This window comes from Sus scrofa, chromosome 13, assembly GCF_000003025.6.
Source record: "Sus scrofa isolate TJ Tabasco breed Duroc chromosome 13, Sscrofa11.1, whole genome shotgun sequence".
NCBI classification, from domain to species: Eukaryota; Metazoa; Chordata; class Mammalia; order Artiodactyla; family Suidae; genus Sus; species Sus scrofa.
Window position 1 is genome coordinate 137,858,156 of NC_010455.5, and position 19,903 is coordinate 137,878,058.

Here is a 19,903-nt window from a genome sequence, read left to right on the forward strand (position 1 = left end):
AGTAGCATTAATAAACTACTAATAATTTCTTTATATTAGGAAAGTGTCCCTGGGACCAGCCTGGAGATGTAGGGCCCACAAAAATGATAACTAAAAGTTCAGGCAATGATGCTGTTGAATGCACCTCACATGTCATGACATGTCCACTTCCTCAGCATACAAATCACTGGTAAGAATAAGTGACACATAACAGAAACCCCAAAGGAACACCAAGTGTCTGGGGTAAGACCTAAATCAGAGAGACGGTTTTGTTCATGTTCTTTTCCCCGTTTAACATTTATGGAGTGGGCCATGTGCTTTACTGTCTCATTTAACCCTCACAACAATCCAACAATCCAAAGAGGTGAATACGCTCACTATCCCACTGTACAATTGAAGAAATACGTACTACATGCAGTATGGGTCGCTGGCCCCACACACCCATGCGAACATGAAACCAGTATAGCAAGTTCCAGATTATTAAGCACCCAGGACCAAGAGACCCAAGATTTTACAACTCAAACCACCCTTATGGTAACCCCGCAGTCCTGAATTTTCCAAAAATGTCTAAAATCAAACAAAAAGTGGTTCTCGCCACCCCCTCCCCCCCATGATTCCTCCCCTACCACCACTCCTCTCACTCCCTGCACGCCTGCAGGTTGCTTTTCTTACTCCGATCTGAGTCACGCTCCTCATTCCACCATATTTTCCTCCTCGTGGCTCTCACTCCACACACCTCCAGAGGACACCCCACTTCCCTTGCACTCCCTCGTTTACTTACATTTGTTGGAATTTTCCCCTCACGGCCTTCATTTGGGGCTGTGGGCAACTGGACAGATAATGTGAATCTTCCTACTCCTGGCCACACTAACTCGTGCTTCTCTCTCTCCAGAACTTGCTTCCGAACTGAAATTTAAAAAGAGCCATTAGTTAAGCAATCTTTATACAGAAAATTATGATTTCCAGGATTCCCACCATGGCTCAGTGGTAAATGAATTTCACTAGCATCCTTGACAATGCAGGTTTGATCCCTGGCCTTGCTCAGTGGGTTAAGGATCCAGTGTTGCCGTGAGCTGAGGAGCAGGTCGCAGACGTGGCTCGGATCCTGTGTTGCTGTGGCTGTTGTGTAGGCTGGCAGCTACAGCTCCGATTCGACCCCTAGCCTGGGAACCCCCATATGCCGAGGGTACAACCCTAAAAAGCAAAAAAAAAAAAAGAAAAGAAAAGAAAAGAAAATTATTATTTCCATAGGCTTCGTCATCATCAGTCAGGGGCCTTGTCAGTTTCTCAAGCGAGGGTGCATGTGGTAAAAACAGGGAAAGTTTAGCAAACAAGCATGAACCGAGTTATCTCTTTAAACATTTTTTTTTTTTACTTCGAACATGTTTTTTAATAAGCCTTCCTTCCAAAGTGTCAGTATTATTGTCCATTAATAAGTAATTAATGAAGACTGTCTGATATGGGTATTATGTGGGTCAAAGAAACATTATAACGAATTTTGTACAGTACCTGATATTCCCTAGGCACTTAGAAAGGCAGCAATATTTATCCCACAGTGAAGGGAAATAATTAAAGCATCCCTCCCGGTGAGCTAGTGTGCTAGGACCTTGCATGGTAAAAGCCAGATTTTAGGAAGATGACTAGGGTGACCATGAGCAGAATAGTAAGGATCCTCATTAAACAGAGTAGGAAAGAAAGGATGGGAAAGAGTTTTCCAATAAGAAGAAGAAGAAAGGAATTAACATATCAGACAGCTGGGCTGTGGTGGGGGAAAAAAAAGAAAAAAAAAAGAACAGTGGACATGAGTCCAAAGACTTGGATTCAAATTCCAACTCTGCCACAAACTTGCTGAGTCACTGAGAAAATAATCTTAGCTTCTCTTTTGTCTCAGTTTCCTCACTTGAAGCTGTTTCCGTGAATTAATTTTGCTAACACCCATAAGAGCTATTTATTTATTTATTGCTTTTTAGGGCCACACCCACAGCATATGGAGGATCCCAGGGTAGGGGTCTAATCAGAGCTACAGCTGCCAGCCTACACCACAGCCACAGCCACGGTGGATCAAACCCGCAACGTTATGGTTACTAGTCAGATTCATTTCTGCTGTGCCACAGTGGGAACTCCCAAGAGCTGTTTAAATGTAAGTTATAATTGGAAGAAGGAGCAGCCAGAGAGAGTTAATGAAAAGCAGCGTATCTGAGACCACGGAGAAAAGGGAGTGGGAGAGTTTAGAGGAGGCGGCCCGGTCAATACGGTCAGATCGTGCAAAGGCGACAGAGAACTTTGAGAATGCCCTGTGCTCACGGCTGTGGCTCTGCCATGATGTTGGGTTACCATGTTACATTCTGATATGATGGCCTGAAGAGGCCAAAGACAGAGGCAGAATCTTTCAGCAAGAGAGACTTGAATAGCTTTCCCACCTCAACCATCCATGACGAGGGTGAGGGAAGTGATGCCTTAACCGGATGTCGTCTCAGAAGCATGCCTCAGAGACAATATGAGAAGGAATGCCAGACTCTAACCACTCTTTGTGAGCAGGGCAGATGTTTCTGCATGGAATCCTGATAGGCTGTCTCAAGCTAGAGTGAGGACTGAGGGCTGCAGCAGACCCCCGAACCCAGAGAGCAAGCTAAGTTGTGTAAGCCAAGCTCTAGAGCATGGGCCTCTGTGTTGCATTCCTTTTATTATTCCCTATACTTTGGCACAGTCCTATCCAGGCACCTAAATGTGCCAGACTGTTCTGAGATTGTGTGTAATATATATGGACACGACTATTTCAAGAGCAACATAAGGAAGTGATCCGCAACAAGGAGAAGTTGAATCTGGGAGGAAAAAGAGCTGAAATGCTGACGCCTAACCACCCTTACCCACATGGACAGGCTTTCTTCTGCACCTGTCTCAGACATCCACATTTAACTTTATTGAAGGAGAAGATGGGTTCCCTTATCCCAAAGAAACTGCCAGTAATCAGAGCCAAATTATGACCAGAAGGATGATGGATGTACATTTATCTTAACTTTTCAGAAATTCAGCAAACTATGTGAAAGGGTACAGCTATACTAAAGTAGTACACTAATTTCTACAGAGAAGTGTGCTTTTGGCCTCATTCTTACTATGTGAATGATAATCAAGTTGTGTTACTAAGAGCCAAGACATGGAAACAACCTAAATGCCCATCAACAGATGAGTGGATTAAGAGGACATGGTACATATATACAATGCTACCTGCCATAAAAAAAAAATTTGAAATAATGCCATTTGCAGCAACATGGATGCTACCAGAGATTATCCTACTAAGTGAAGTCAGTCAGAAAGAGACAGGCAAATACCACAGCATATCACTTATATGTGGAATAAAAAATATGGCACAAATGAACCTATCTACAAACAGAAACAGACTCACAGACATAGAGAACAGACTTGTGGTTGCCAAGGGGGAGAGAGGAGGAGGGACTGGGATGGACTGGGAGTTTGGGGTTATTAGATGCAAATTATTACACTGAGAATGGATAAGCAATTAGGTCCTACTATACAGCACAGGGGACTATATCCAGTCTCTTGGGATAGACCATGATGGAAGATAATATAAGAAAGGGAATGTGTATATATATGTGTGTGTATGACTGTGTCACTTTGCTGGACAGCAGAAATTGGCACAACATTGTACATCAACAATTGAAAAAAGAATCAAGTTGTGTTACACCATGGGCCACCACCTGCTAGGGCCACCCCATGTTGTAGAGGGCAAAGGGCATCCCTATGGAACTCATGCCCCAGGGGCAGTGCCAGGACAGGTTGTTTATTGTTAGCAAACTCCTGACCACTGGTTTCAGAGAAAGCCATTCCTCTGATAGGAAACTGAAATTGAATGGGGACTTTCCACTCTCTAAGAACTCTGACCACCTAAGGTTTGCTTTGAACTAAGCTCTGAGCCTCTGTCCTGGAGGAACCACAAGAGTGGCATTAGAGCAGTCCAGGCCAGGAAGTGGGCTAGGAGATGGGTGGGAAGAAACCAGCGAGGAGAGTGAAATCATTTCTGCTTTGAGGGTAAGAATGGGGTTATCATCACACAAACATATTTTTGCAGTGTGTATTTTTACGAGGCTTGTGTTTTCCATCATTATGTCCCTTTCTGTCCATTTAGGGTTCTCAACAAACAACAGGGGGTCACACATTTTAGTTCGTCCGGGTCACCTGGGATGCTGGTTATACAGGCAGTTCCCACTCCTCTGCACTCAGGGGACCTGAATCTCTAGGACAGAGCTGGGAACACGCCTGTTTAATCGGGGGTGATTCAGGTGCAGGGGGTCTGTGGCCCCAATGTGAGGGCTACTCTTGAGGATAACGGGATTCTAAAGAAAAGTGTCTCTAAGGAACAGGCCCATGGAGATGTTGACAGTCAGAATCAAAGGGGTAAAACCCTTTGAGGAAAAGTGAAATCCAGGGGAAATGTCTTACATTGCACAGAAGCCCTTCTGAGCATTCTTTGGTGAAATTATTCCTTAGAAAACTTTCTGCAGTTTGTTTTCACAAAGGCTTTGGGCCGGGCAGGTCTCCTGTCCCCTTCCCACTGTGCTTCCTGCCCACTTATCTATGCACCCCTCTCTCCTTTGGGTTTCACTCTCTCCTTTTGGCATCTCTGCCCTGGAGCATTCCAACTGCAGTTCCAGTGGCCTCATAAGCCTCCTTGTCTTCCCTCTGATCCCAGTGCTTCTCTAAACCAAGCAACAGGAAGGCAGGATTGGAGGTTGTCCACATCCTTGCCTTCCAGATTCCAAAGGAAAGTGTACTTGGGGAATAGCAGGTACGTGCCTCTCAGTGCAGACCTGGTGGGTGCCTCGAGCAAGGAGAAAACTGGAGGGCACTTGTCCTCCCACTTGCCTAACAGCAGCAGCAGGAGGAAGAGCAGCTGCTCAACTGCCTACAGGGAGGGAACATCCCCTCAGAGCTCAAAACTCCTAACTCTCCATCAACTCAGAATGTCACCCCCGCCCCCAGTCTGAGGACCACCCAGAAATCAAATCAAGATGTTCCAGCCAACTCTCGACAAAGCTACTGTTGTGGTGATCAACAGGACCTGCCTTTCCTCTCCAAGAAGCCTCTGTATTTACACCCAGTGAGATTCTAGGTAGTGCCTCTCCCAAGTGACCCCAGGAACACTGGGACTCTCCCAGACCCATGGAGAAACCCCTACCTCCCCATCTAAAAAAAGTAGGAGAAGGCACAGGGGCTCTCCCTCTCCCTCAAGTGGAACATCAACCTTTCCAGTAGAATCAGGTACCAAGTCCAGATTATGCATTTTCTACCCCCACACTGGCTTTCTTTGTTCAAAGCCTCACTTGCCCTCACTTGGCCACTGCATGACCCTTTTCAAAGGTCTGATGTCCATGGTCTCTCCCAATAGAAATCAATGTACTTATTTCCAACTAAATTGATCTCCCTAACGTGTATTTGGACATGGCCCTCCCCTGCCTACCTGTGCAGGAAAGTTCATACTCCTTAGCATGTCATATAAGGCCCTATTTCATCTCAACCAAACATTTTACTCATCTTAATTTCCACCTCACTTTTTTGTGTGTGTTTTGTCCTTTTAAGGCTGCACCCACGGCATATGGAGGTTCCCAGGCTAGGGGTCTAATCAGAGCTGTAGCTGCCAGCCTACACCACAGCCGCAGCAATGCCAGATCAGAGCTGTGGCTGCGACCTACACCACAGCTCATGGCAACGCCAGATCCTTAACACTGAGCGAGGCCAGGGATCGAACCCACGACCTCACGGTTCCTAGTCGGATTCGTTTCCTCTGTGCCATGATGGGAACTCCCCACCTCACTTACTTAATTTTTAATTTTTTTTTTTTTTTTGGCCATGCCTGTGGTATGTGGAAATCCCCAGACCAGGGACTGAACCTACATCATAGAAATGACAGCAGACAGTTAACCTGATGAGCCACCAGAGAACTCCACCCACCACACTTCCTTTTATTCTTTTAAAGGTGGTTTAATAAGAGAAGACCGAAGACTTTTTTAAATACAAGGACCCCTTTATAATCGCATAAAATTTCCCAGACCCACACGTTTTTTTTTTTTTTTAGTGCTGGTCTCCAGACCTCACTCGTGCACAGCGAACAGATGGGGGCTCACTCCTCAAACCACAGTGCAAGGCGCTCTCTGCCCCCACCCCACCCCACCCCCGCAGCATATCAGGGATTGGAGGGCGCCTTGAACTTCCCTGCATAGACGCCTTCGCTTTCCAGCCTCCAGCACTGCAGTTCCCATCGGAAGAGCCTGGCTCAATATCTCATCTCGCGTATCAAGACCTGAATTCACTCTCAGGAGTCAGTTTAGATGTGACTCTCCCTGGAAACTTTCTCTTCCCTTCAAACTGTGTTCCCAGAAACCTCTGGAATTCCAGAACCGATGCTTTCATAGGAGGAAGTCCAAAATTGCAATGGCATTGCAACTCTGCCAATAACACACGAGGTAGCCTCGTAAAATAAGGCGGGTGCACCTGCTCTCAGGAGGCTCCTTTATGTCCTGGAGCTAAATGTTGATTTAACTCACCTGCGCGGTCCGTCGCCGCCTCCAAGAGCGCCTGGAAGCTCACCGCCCGCGACGCATGCACATTGTCCATTCTGCTCCCCCCGCGCCCCCGCTACGCTGCCGCCGGAACCGGCTGGATTCTCCCGCAGGCAGCGTGCCCCAGCCATAGGTCTTCCCTAGAAGGCGAGCCCACCTGTCCCCACTCACCCGCACCCTTGTCCCCCTCACCATCATTGGGATAGAAGAGCACTAGGAAGCGGGATGGGCTCCCCGGTTCCTGGAGGACCTCACACTCCCCGCCTCCTGATTTCTTCGGGCTCTGGAAGTACAACTGCAACTTGGTGCTCAAGTTCTTCGGCGGGTCGGGGCCCCAGGACCCTTCAACCAGCAGAGGGAAGGAGCCAGGCTCAGACATTCTCACCTTCGCAGGTTCAACTGCGACTGCCGGTCCCTCCCCAACTCCCAGCAGTTAAGCCTCTTTCGCTTTCGTTTCCGGGAAAACTCCTCCTGCCCTTAAGTTTTCACTTTTGGCTGTAAAGAGCCGCCCCAAGATTGGACTAGAGACCCCCCCCCAATTCTTCATCTTCATCTCTGGACCACACCAAAGGCTGGCATCGCCTTTGCAGCCTCCCTTTAGTTCCGAACGGAGGGCCCTAGGCTCAGCGCACCATTTGCCATTCACCCACACCACAGCTGAAATCAGCAGCCCTGGGTCACTAGACCTGTGCACACACAAAGATAGCTTCATTTTGGCCACAGGCCAATTTACAAACTGATTCTTTAGAATGTTTGGGGCCCATTTGGGGACTTCTTTCAACAATTTATTAGCATATTTTTAACCTTTCCTCCTTTTGCATTTTGTTCCCCGATCTGTGAATATTCTATGCCTAGAAATGCTGGGGAAAACAGTACATTCACAACGATTTTTTAATAAAATATTTGCTAGGTGCATGCCTTCAGAATGGATTCAACAGACAGACACAGTCTCTGCCCTCACTGGGCTCAAGAAGCTGTGGGACAGAGGAGTTAGAACACAGGAATAAGTGCTTTTGGAAGGAATATACAGGTGTTCCTGGAACAAGTTAGGAGGGGATCTTAGGCCAGGTGTGGGGGCTTGGAGGGTTTATGGAGAGGCAAGTTGTAACCTGAAGCCTAAGGGTGGTTGGGGATAACCTTGGAGGGTTGGGAAGAGGGAGTTCCCTGTGACATGCACAGGATCCCTTGGACTGCTGTGTGGTAGCCAGAGCAGAGGAAGGAGGCCAGTCAGGTGGCTACTGTAGCATCTCAGGCAAAAAATGAGGGTAGCTAGGACCAGGGATCTGGCAAGGACTGTCTCCTGGGTACAGGGGATGAGGTATAGAAGTAGGTGATTTTGAATGACTGCTGATGGGTAAGTGTGAGAATTCTCTTCTGATGGATTGTCTTTTCTCTGTGAAGGAGGTGCTGCAGTCTCTTAGTCTCTGCCAGATTAGAGCTGCTTCTCCCTGCAGGGCTGGACCTCACCTGTTATCTCTTAGTCACAATGAAACTAAATTTCAGGAAGAGAACCAGAGATGGGCCAAAGAGAGTTTCCTGGGCTTGTATTTTGGTTCCTAATAGTGCTTAAGGGTACTAGCTAGGTATTTTCTCCTGCCTCCAGCTTTCTTCCTGCAGGTGGCGCTTATCATCAGTTCAAACCACCCTGGACCCCAGCAAGGGGAAGTGGAGAGAAGGCAGAAAGCCCAGTCAGAGTTCTCAGCCACACCCTGGAATTTCTCATCGGGGTGTTCTCACCCTTTAACTCCAAGCCACAACTAAGTCAGCACCTTCCCCTCCCCAGTTTGGAGGTCCAGAATTGAGCAAACAGTTTATCCTCGTCCTCACACCATCATTTTACAAAAAAGAACAATCAGAGTGAAACTGAAACTGTGTAAGTTTTAGCTAGCCATTTCTGGATTTCTCTCCAGGATTTATTTAAGTATCAGCAATGTGCTTTGTCACACACATGGTCTGCTCATCATTCCTGGGTCAATTGGGAAGGAACTCTCAGAGGGTCAGGATGGCAGGTCTTGAAAGCCAAGGAAAAATAGTTCTAGAAGGAGCAAATCTTAACCGTTGTTAGCCCCTGAGGTAGTTTGTCCTCTCTCCTTAATTGTTTTGACCCTTTTCACTTGTTGAACCCTCCCCCCTCCCACTGTGCTTATCCACTCTCAATTCTCTATCTCCAGTGGCCATCTGCCTACAGCGACTCATTTCTTTCCAAAGAAGCAAGCGTCCTCTCGGGCCTGGGAAAGGTGGCCATGTTGACATGGCTCTTCCGCCCCATAATCACCACTGCTCTTTTGTTGTTTTTGTTGTCTTTTTAGGGCCGCATCTGTGGCATATGGAGGTCCCCAGGCTCGGGGTAGAATCAGAGCTGTAGCTGCTGGCCTATGCCACAGCCATGGCAACGCCAGATCCAAACCCCATCTGCAGCCTACACCACAGCTCACAGCAATGCCCGATCCTTAACCCACTGAGCAAGGCCAGTGATCGAACCTGTGTCCTTGTGGATATTAGTCAGATTTGTTTCTGCTGAGCCATGACCGGAATTCCAGTCACCGCTCATCTTAACAGAACAACCTACATCTGCATTGGGGGCTGATCTTCTCTTTCTCTGCTTCATCCCAACTTCCCCTTTCAGCTTCTCTATGAACTTCTATAACCTGGTATCAGAGTCCTTTCAATTTCTATGCAAGCCAGCATCAGGTTCCCTATTTATCCCATTGAAGTGTGCATATTGGAAAAGGGTGGCTTTCCCATCTGTGCTGAAGCAGCACGTTGTGAGCCCCTCATGCTTCTGCCCCACTTTGCTCCTGAAACTCCTGGCCTGGTCCCCCCAGATGAGATATGACCTCAGAAGTGGGCATGCCACCCTTTCTCTTACCACCCCAAGTTCATGCAAAGTAATTCTAAATAATGGTGGTTAATAACGGGCTCACAAAAATTCTGAAAATGCAACAATCAGTTCTGGTGAGCCAGGGCTCCAGCACAAAACCACCCTCTTCTGCCATCAGAGGTGGCAGTTTCCAACGGAGCAGTCGATCCGTGCCTCCCACCGCAACCCCTCCCCCACACAACTTAGTGCAGTCATTATACTAATATTCTCCTGGTCAAAGAGACCTTAAAGCTGATTGTGTCCTTTCATTCCGACAGCTGATTAGTCTCCAAGACAGTCATGAATCTATTCATTACTTTTGAGAAACCCACCCTGGAAGAAATAAAAACATAATGAAAATCAAAAAACAAGCACAAAGGGAGTTTAACAAGACAAAATGTTATGATTAATAGAATGAACTTATAAGAAACTTAATATTACCTCCATTTTACTAAGAGGAAACTGAGGCACAAAAAGGTAAAATATCTTACCCCAGTGTCACACTGCTGGTTACAGGTCAAGCTGTAGAGCTCAGCATTACCCAAGCTTTGCACAGGCATGTTCTTCTCAGATCCCTTCTACCGGGTAATAAACCCACTCCCCAGTTGCAGGTCCTATGACTATGAGCAGATCACAGCAGGAGCCCTCACTGGCCTTGCCTTTGCCTCAATTCTCCCACAAATGGTTTCCCCATGGTGGAGAATATTCTGGATTTTACTAGCTATGTGACCTTGAGCAAATTAACCAAAATCAATAAATCTTGGTTTTCTCATCTTTAAAAAAAGCTTATTTTTGTAGTTTCCACCGTGGCTCAGTGGTTAACAAATCTGACTAGGAACCATGAGGTTGCCGGATGGATCCCTGGCCTTGCCCGGTGGGTTAAGGATCTGGAGCTGCTGTGAGCTGTGGTGTAGGTCACAGACATGGCTCGGATCTGGCGTTGCTGTGGCTGCAGCGTAGGCCAGTGACTACAGCTCCAATTAGACCCCTAGCCTGGGAATCTCTATATGTAGTAGGTGTGGCCCTATGAAGACAAAAAATACAAAAAAATCACAAAACTTATTAAACAACAGAGCCAATAGACTCTAAGCCCCAAACTCCCAGCTGTGAGCTTGAGGCCTGACTCTCAACACAGTAGTGGGCGCTGCCAATATATCTAAGTAAAAAAACTTTTTTTTTTTTTTTGTCTTTTTGCTATTTTTTGGGCCGCTCCCGCGGCATGTGGAGGTTCCCACGCTAGGGGTCCAATTGGAGCTGTAACTGCCGGCCTACGCCAGAGCCACAGCAACGCGGGATCCGAGCCGCGTCTGCAACCTACACCACAGCTCAGGGCAACACCGGATCCTTAACCCACTGAGCAAGGGCAGGGACAGAACCCGCAACCTCATGGTTCCTAGTCGGATTCGTTAACCACTGCGCCACGACGGGAACTCCCCAAAAAACTCATTTTTTAATACTTGTCGTTTAAGTACTTATATAACAGTATTTGCCAGGAAAAGGTTTTTTTTTTTTTTTTTTTTTTTTTCAGGATTGTTTATGGTAAAAAGATAAATGCTACCTGACTCACATGTTTAAATTATGCTGTTATAGTTTGTGAGTTGGTGAGATGTCTGTTAGAAGTCTATAGACTTACTGATATTTTCAAAGAACTGTCAGACTTACTGATTTTTTCTCTAAGCTTTATTTTGATTACATTGATTTCTGCTTTAATCTCTAATATCAGCTTTGGCTTGTTTTGGTTTTAACTTGCTCTTATTTTTCTAGTTTCTTTAGAAGTTTATATCATTGACTAGAAACCTTTCTTTTCTTTCCTTTTTTTTTTTTGCCACACTGGGGGCAAGTGGAAGTTCCTGGTCCAGGGATCAAACCCACGCCACAGCAATGACTCAAGAGAACTCCAAGACCTTTCTTTTACTATTCTTTATTAAAGTATAGTTGATTTACAATGTGCCAATTTCTGCTGTACAACAAAGTGACTCAGTCTTACATATACGTATATTCTTTTTTTAAATATTGTTTTCCATCACGGCCTATCTCAGGAAATTGGATATAATTCCCTGTGCTATAGAGCAGGACCTCATTGTTTATCCATTCTAAATGTAATAGTTTGTATTTACTAACCCCAAACTCCTAGTCCTTCCCACTCTCTCCCTCTCCCCTTTGGAAACCACAAAAGGGTTGTGTTTTGTGTCTCCTATGTCTGCAAGTCTGTTTATGTTTTATAGATAGGTTCATTTGTGCCATATTTTTGATTCCACATATAAGTAATATCATATGGTATTTGTCTTTCCCTTTCTGACTTAACTTAGTATGGTAATCTCTAGTTGTATCCATGTTGCTGAAGATGGCATTATTTTGTTCTTTTTTATGGCTGAAGAGTATTCCATTGTGTATATGTACCATATCTTTTTAATCTATCCATCTGTTGATGGACCTTGAGGTTGTTTCAATGTCTTGGCTACTGTGAATAGTGCTGCTATGAGACCTTTCCTTTTTTAATGTAAGTATTAATATTATAATTTTCCCACTGAGTTCTGCTTGAGTGGCATCCCACCGTTTGTTTGAGGCAGAAGGTAGGGAGGGATGAGGAGGAGGGGAAGGGTTCTTTCTGGGGCTGCTTAGAAAGTAGACTGGAAAACATGGTTACAGGCTCTTGATCCCAGATTGTATCCGTTCTATGGAAATAGCTAATAGTGAATTTTAACCCTTAAAATCTATCCTTTGTCTTCTGTATTATGCACAAAACTTTCATTCACTTAACTTTATGAGAAAATGGGACTTTTTCTGGCTTTAAGGAAAAAGTATAATTGAGAACTATAATTTATAGATGTAGACCATCAAACAGAAAAATATGACTTATGTACATGTATATTGGGAGTTCCTATCATGGCACAACAGAAACAAATCTGACTAGGAAACATGAGGTTGTGGGTTCGATCCCTGGCCTTGCTCAGTGGGTTAAGGATCTGGCGCTGCCATCAGCTGTGGTGTAGGTTGAAGATGCAGCTCAGATCTGGCATAGGCCAGCAGCTGTAGCTCTGATTCGACCCCTAGCCTGGGAACCTCCATGTGCCACATGTGTGACCCTAAAAAAGCAAAATAAATAAATAAGAATAAAAAATTACATGTATAGTAATGACATTGCATTGGGGGTCACCATACCACCCCTCAGCCTCAATCATTCTCTAGGAGCACTCCCAAGACTCAGAATACAGAAAAACTCACAGCTGTGACTTGTTACAGTGAAAGGCTACAGGGCAAAGTTAGTGGGGAAAGGTGCATGGGGAGAGCCTGGAGGAAAGACAGCCCAAGTGTTTCTCCCACTAGGGTCACGTGGAATGCACTGACTTCCTCAAGCATTGAATTGTGACCACACATGTGAGGCATTGTCTATGAGGGAGCTTATTACACATTGCCCAAGATTTTTATTTGGGGCTGCTGGAGCAGGCAACCTCTGGAGCACATACCAACACTGGAGACTCCCTGAAGGAAAGCAGGTGTTCAGCACAAACCGTGTTGTTTGTAGAAACAGACACTCTATAATCTACTCTTCTTATCAGTAAGGGAATTGTGGGATTCCTCCCGGAATCTAAGATCAGATGCCAGCCAGGAGCCAACCTTGCAAGGCCTTTCCAAAGATAGTCTCAGACTTGCTATGTTAATTAACTCTCTTTTCTGCACAAGCATGTTCCTGTCGAATCAGTTGGATTAAACCATGTTCTTCAAAGCAGTAACTTGAAATATAATATGGTCACCTGGGATGCCAAGCTTTTTAAAACTAAATAAGTCATAGGGTACAGGAAAATTAACTTTTAACAATGTAACATCCAAATCTGTTTTTATTAAATCCTATATCCTTCCCAATTTTACTTTAAATATTTTTCTGAAGTCCAGTGAGCAGGGGTCAAATCCAAACTCCCAGTCAAAAAGAGATCCATAAAAATGCAGTTCACAGCCAGAAACTAAATGTATTCGTAGATTTGAGCTGACCCAACATTGCCCAGAATTTGGCCACATAGCCAGAAATTTCAGGATAATTCAGAGGTTCATAAAATTATCCCCCAAACTCCAGGGAGACTCTGTCACGGTCTTGAGTCTCCTTTTCTTATAGCCCAGTCAGTTCCACTTGAAGCTCATTGGCTTGAGTGGAATCCAGAAGTTTGCCATCCAAAGTCATTAGTTAGAAACAGGATGGATGATATGTACTCAGCCACAGTTTTAATCTCTGTTGAGGTGGTCATAACACTGCATCACGCAGGGTCTGCTTAAAGGAGGGATTTGTTGACTCAGATGCCAGAAGTGATATCAGCCAACAGCCTTCAGCACTGGGCCCATTAGGGATTACATCAGGGGCAGAGCCACCTTGGCTAAGGGCATCCCCCTTCTGAGGCAGCCACCATTCAGTGACTGATTTCGGTGGGAGTATAAAAGCCCAGCCTTCCCAGCAACCATGGGACAACTCTGATGGGCCATTTTAGTGTTCAGGCACCCCTTGGGGTCCCCTGAGGCTGTCTTCAAGCCAGCCTTGTAGCTTGAGCTCTTCACTCAATCCAGCTTCTTTTGTCTCCCTTTTGCAGGTGCTGACCCCAAGGGCACTCCCTAGGAAACAACCTGCATATTACATTTCATGTCAGCACATGACCTCTGGAGAAACCAGCCCATGACATAACTGGGTATGACATTATTTTATTTTATGTTTTGCTTTTTGAGCCACACTCACAGCATATGGAAGTTCCCAGGCTAGGGGTTGAATGAGAACTACAGCTGCCGACCTACGCCACAGCCACAGCAACACGGGATCCAAACTGCGTCTTCGAGCTACACCACATCTTAGGGCAACAGGGGATCCCTGACCCACCGAGCAAGGGCAGGGATTGAATCCACATCCTCATGGATACTAGTCAGACTCGTTTCTGCTGAGCCACAGGGGGATCTCCCTGGGTATAACATTTTAAAACATCTTTTCATCCCACTGAATGAGGGCAGATCAGCAACGGGGAACAAGAGCCATCTGCTCAATCCATGTGTCTTTCACAGCCCAACCAGAGCCCCTTCCGAAGAAATCAGCAGTGGACTTCCTCCTTGCAGTTTCAAATTCGAGATATTTGGATGTTACGTTACCATCAGTCAGAAACCACTATTTTATGAGTTACTCCATATGCAAGACATTCTAGAAGTCTTTGCTCTGGGGAAGAGGTTTGGTAAATTTTTTCTGTTTCTGTAAGTCAGTCATATGCTTGAATTAAAATTAATTGAATCTCTATCCTACATATCAACTTTTCCCCTAATACCCATATCTATCAGTGAAATCAAAGCATGAATGTAAAGAAATTTCAGTATAAATTACTCTGTTTTTGTATCTGTCAATAGACCTAACTTCTATTTTGTTCTATTTTATTTTAGTCACTCCCGCAGAGTGTGAAAGTTCCTGGGCCAGGGATTGAACCTGTCCCACAGCAGTGACCTGAGCCGCTGCAGTGACAAGCCAGATCCTTAACCCATTGTACCACAAGAGACCTCCGAATCTAACTTTTAAAAATTCTTGGCACAGTGGGAGCTGAGTGCATTATTCTAGTTATCTTTTGCTGTTTAACAGCCCTCCCCAAAATATGGAGATATAAAACAATGACAATCCCTTATTACTATCATCTCTCAATATTCTGGGCTCAGGCATTCTGGTTGTGGCTCAGGGGGCTAAGGACCCAACATCACCTCTGTGAGGCTCCAGGTGTCATCCCTGGCCTCTCTCAGTGGGTTAAAGATCCAATGTTGCCACAAACTGTGGTGAAGGCCACATATGGTGCTCGAATCCAGTGTTGCATTGGCTGAGGTATAGACCACAGTTGCAGCTCTGATTCGACCCCTAGCCCAGAAACTTCCATACGCTGCAGGTGTGGCCATAAAAAAAAAGAAAAAGAAAAATATATCGGGATCATATAGGAACTCTCCCTCATGGTCTCTCATGTGCTCGCAGCCAGAGTATTGGTGAGGCTGGAGTTGTCTCCAAGTCTGCTTTATTCACACATGTCTGGTTCCCAGACCAGGACAACTCCAACAGCTGGGGGCTGGAATAACTGGGGCTCCTCTGGCATCACCATCAATATGTAGGCTCACCATGTGGTCTCTCCAGCATGGCAGTTGGACTTCTTTTTCTTTTGGCTACACCTGCAGCCAAAGTTCTGGGGCTATAGATCAAACCCAGGTCACAGCTGCATCTCAAGCCACAGCAGTGTCAATGCCAGATCCTTAACCCACTGAGCCACCAGGGAACTCCCAGGGTAGCTGTATTTCTAAAGTGGCAGCTCAGCAGCGAAGGCATGTGGAAAGGGACAGGGAGAGAGAGACAAAGAGAGGAGCGAGACCAATGCTGTACCATTTTTTATGACTTAGCCCTCAAAAGTTATGCAGTGTCACTTCTCCAGTGTTCTATTCAGTAGAAGGGAGTCACTCAGTCCAGCTCCCACTCAAGTATAGGAGAAGCAGACTCCACTTCATCACAGGAGGAATGTTTCTAAGAATTCACCATGTTTTAAAGCCACTATATACATCAAACCTTCTCCTTTTCAGCTGAAAAGTCGTTGAGCTTTTTTTTCTTTGTTAGCTGATGTTGCATCCTGGCCAAGAGATCCTGTTTCCATATATATAACAGAAAACAACAGCTAATTACAGGAGCCAACATTTATTTAGGGTTTACGCTGTGCTGGTACTCTAAGTCCCCAAGTTCCTGACCTGTTTTGGATTATTCTTCACTTAATATTCAAATAAAATATCTCAAGTCCCTATCCATTGCAATGTGGGAAGATCCCTCAGCAATATAGATTTTTACAGAGGACTACATTTCTCCAGAGTCCACACTGAAATCAGCTTCTTTGGAGTTCCTGTGTGGCTCAGTGGTTAATGAACCCAACTAAGATCCATGAGGATGCAGGTTCGATCCCTGACCTCGCTCAGTGGGTTAAGGATCCAGCATTGCTGTGAGCTGTGGTGTAGGTCACAGACGTGGCTTGGATCTGGTGTTGCTATGGCTGTGCCAGAGGCCAGAAGCTCCAATTAGACCCCTAGCCTGGGAGTCTCCATATACCTTGAGTGCAGCCCTAAAAAGAGACACCATCCCCTTTCTTTCCCCCAAGTCATCATTAGCATATTCACGGAAGGTGTGAACTAGTTACATCTCAGTGCAGGAATCAATTCCCAGGTCAGTGTCACTCCTAAGTATTTCTAGGAATTTATCAGTCACTTCCTATCTAAACCATCTCCTCACTCAGTGTTAACAGGAAGAGGTCCTCCCCCACTATCCGGATTAACAGTTAAACTGAACAACTGAAGTCTGCCCTGAGACCCGCTTTAGAAATTTGAATTACCAACAAGCACATGAAAAAATGCTCAACATTACTGATTACTAGAGATATGCAAATCAAAACTACTATGAGGTACCACCTCACATCAGTCAGAATGGCCATCATTAATAAGTCCACAAATAACAAATGCTGGAGGGGCTGTGGAGAAAAGGGAACCCTCCTGCACTGTTGGTGGGAATGTAAGCTGGTACAACCACTATGGAGATCAGTATAGAGATACCTTAGAAATCTATACATAGAACTACCATATGACCTAGCAATCCCACTCTTCAGCATATATCTGTACAAAACTTTCCTTAAAAAAAAAAAACACATGCACTCACATGTTCATTGCAGCACTATTCACAATAGCCAAGACATGGAACCAACCTAAATGTCCATCGACAGATGATTGGATTAGGAAAATGTGGTATATTTACACAATGGAATACTACTCAGCCATAAAAAAGAACGAAATAATGCCATTTGCAGCAATATGGATGGAAATAGAGACTTTCATACTGAGTGAAGAAAGTCAGAAAAAGACAAATACCATATGATATCACTTATATCTGGAATCTAATACACAGCACAAATGAACCTTTCCACAGAAAAGAAAATCATGGACTTGTAGAATAGACTTGTGGTTCCCTAGGAGGAAGGGGAGGGAGTGGGGTGGTTGGGAGCTTGGGGTTAATAGACACAAACACTTGCCTTTGGAATGGATTAGCAATGAGATCCTGCTGTGTAGCACTGGGAACTATGTCTAGTCACTTATGATGGAGCCTGATAATGTGAGAAAAAAGAATGTATGCATGTATGTGTAACTGGGTCACCATGCTGTACAGTAGAAAAAAATTGTATTGGGGAAATAACTATTAAAAAATAATAACAGCAAAAAAAGAAATTTGAGTTAGCTGCTAATATTGTGACAGTATGAGTTTCCAGTATTACACCTTAGATTTCCAGCTTTTCCTGGGAAGAAACCGCCAGCTTGCCAACACTTGGTTTACTTCCTCATGTGTCAGCAATCAAGTGGAGCCAAGGACAGCTGACTTCTGGCTTCTGCTCATTGAAAATTCCACTTGGCCCACATCATTCACTTACATGACCCTCCAGCCCCTCTAGATGTTGCAGTTTGCAACCCTTGTCCTAAGATCCACTTCCTCCTCCACTCCTTCTTCATGTTCCTAGGCTCCTCCCACCCTTCACAAACCCACGTCCTTGCCTATCTCTCTCTTGCCCTACACACAACAAGGATTTGGAGGTGCAAGCCGAGAAGCGTCGTAGCAGTGCCAGGATAGAGCCAGCGGGCTTTGTCGTGCCAAAATGGACACGTTCACCAAGAGGTTGTTCACCCAGGAAGTGCTGCAGCGGCACCAGGATAGACCCAGTGGTCTTGCTATACAGGGATGGAGGCAGGTGGTCTCTACAGGCAGGATAGATGAGCTCAGGATGGGAGCAGTTCTGGGTCAAAGGAAATTTCCCCCTGAAACCAACACTGACACCCCAGTGTAACAGCTCTGACCTGGGGTCTTTTAACGAGCCCTTCTGGTCCATTGTCCCAAGTGAAAATCCCTCCTGCCAGGTGCCTTGGAGGTCCCAATCAGGAGTCAGGCAGCAGTGAACAGCAAGTTTTATTTACACCCTCCGAGAGAGCGGGCCGCCTTTGGGGAGGGACTGGCCCTGGCTACAGCTTGTTCTTTCCTTATGTCCCTATATCTCAGACCTGTTTGGGGATCCCTATTCTCTTGCCCCAGGCCCACTAGTGCCCTGTCCCAACCCGCCTACTCTATGTGTGGCTTTGATCTCTGGGGGGGGGGGTGAATTTTGATCCTCTGATTGGTTTCAGGTAAGGATGCCTTATTTGCATGGGAAAAAGGTTATAGGGAGATGCTCTGAAGAGCGTTCCTCTGGTACCTGCATGTGTCCTCATTGTCTGATCACAGGCCTCCTGTTTTTGCTAATGATAAATGGCCTGTTTTGAATCACCCAGGTCCAAATCCCTATCCTATCCTACCTAACAATACTAAATACTTCAACTTTTCCTGTACCTTGCTCACACACCTAGTCACCTAGACCAGAGGTCAGCAACCTTTTTCTATTAAGACCCAGATAGTAAATATTTTAAGCTTTGCAGGCCACATGGTCTTTGTTACAACTACTCAGTTCTGCTGTCATGGTCCAGAGGCAGCTGTTGGGGAAACATTATTAAAAAGCATATCTTCTGCCAACCTACAAAACCTCTCCACAAAGTAGAAGAGAAAGAATATAGCACTGGGAACTATGTCTAGTCACTTATGATGGAGCATGATAATGCGAGAAAAAAGAATGTATACATGTATGTGTAACTGGGCCACCATGCTGTGCAGTAGAAAAAAAAATGTATTGGGGAAATAAAAAAGAGAAAGAACATAGTTTTATGATTGATTAAGTGTGAAATTAGAATGTGACACTCATCACAGGCAATCCACTAAAAAGATTGTGAAGACAAATCTCACTTTTATATACAGCTAGGCAGATACAGCCCATGACACACATGCTCTGAAGAAATATAACTAGTCCTCAAGTAAGAGGACTTAACAACAGCATTTGTTACACATGGTTCATCCTAAATTCATCTGATAATTGGGGTGTCCATCTGTGTTAGCTAATTGCCTTTATCCAAAAGAAAAATACAACTTCTCCTATCTCTAAGACAGGTAGGTAGTTACAACCTGGAGCTACTTGCAGGTGAAGTTAGGTTCCTACCCTCCTAGGGAAACTGGGAGATGGGGGTTTACCTTCTTTGATGATTGCCTTTCAAAGAGATGGTTTTCAAATCCTTGAGAAAACACTACTAAGTTGTAAAACTGACCAGGAGCCTTTTTTTCAGTTTTCCCAAAGTTTTATATACATCTCAAAGGAGGAGAAAAAGAATTAACAATTGCAAATTTTCTAAAGTTGAAAGTAGAGGGGAGGAGTTCCCGTTGCAGCTCAGTGGAAACGAATCTGACTAGGATGAATGAGGTTGCAGTTTCGATCCCTGGCCTCACTCAGTGGGTTAAGGATCAGCATTGCCATGAGCTGTGGTGTAGGTCACAGACGAGGCTCAGATCTGGCATTGCTGTGACTCTGGCATAGGCCGGCAGCTGTAGCTCTGGTTAGATCCC

General features: G+C 45.2%; 1 protein-coding gene across 2 annotated transcripts in view; it reads right to left on the bottom strand.

Annotated features, from left to right (window-relative positions):
* Positions 1 to 7,228, bottom strand: part of PARP14 (poly(ADP-ribose) polymerase family member 14) — a 55,885-nt gene extending 48,657 nt beyond the window's left edge. Inside the window, exons 1-2 of one of the 2 annotated variants that reach the window (XM_021070260.1) lie at positions 6,747 to 7,228; positions 761 to 885 (exon numbers count right to left, since the gene is read on the bottom strand). In XM_021070260.1, the coding sequence (XP_020925919.1) occupies positions 761 to 885; positions 6,747 to 6,933 (312 nt within the window). In that variant the 5' untranslated portion in view covers positions 6,934 to 7,228. The remainder of the gene's footprint in view (positions 1 to 760; positions 886 to 6,746) is intronic. The other variant, XM_021070259.1, reaches the window with a different exon arrangement.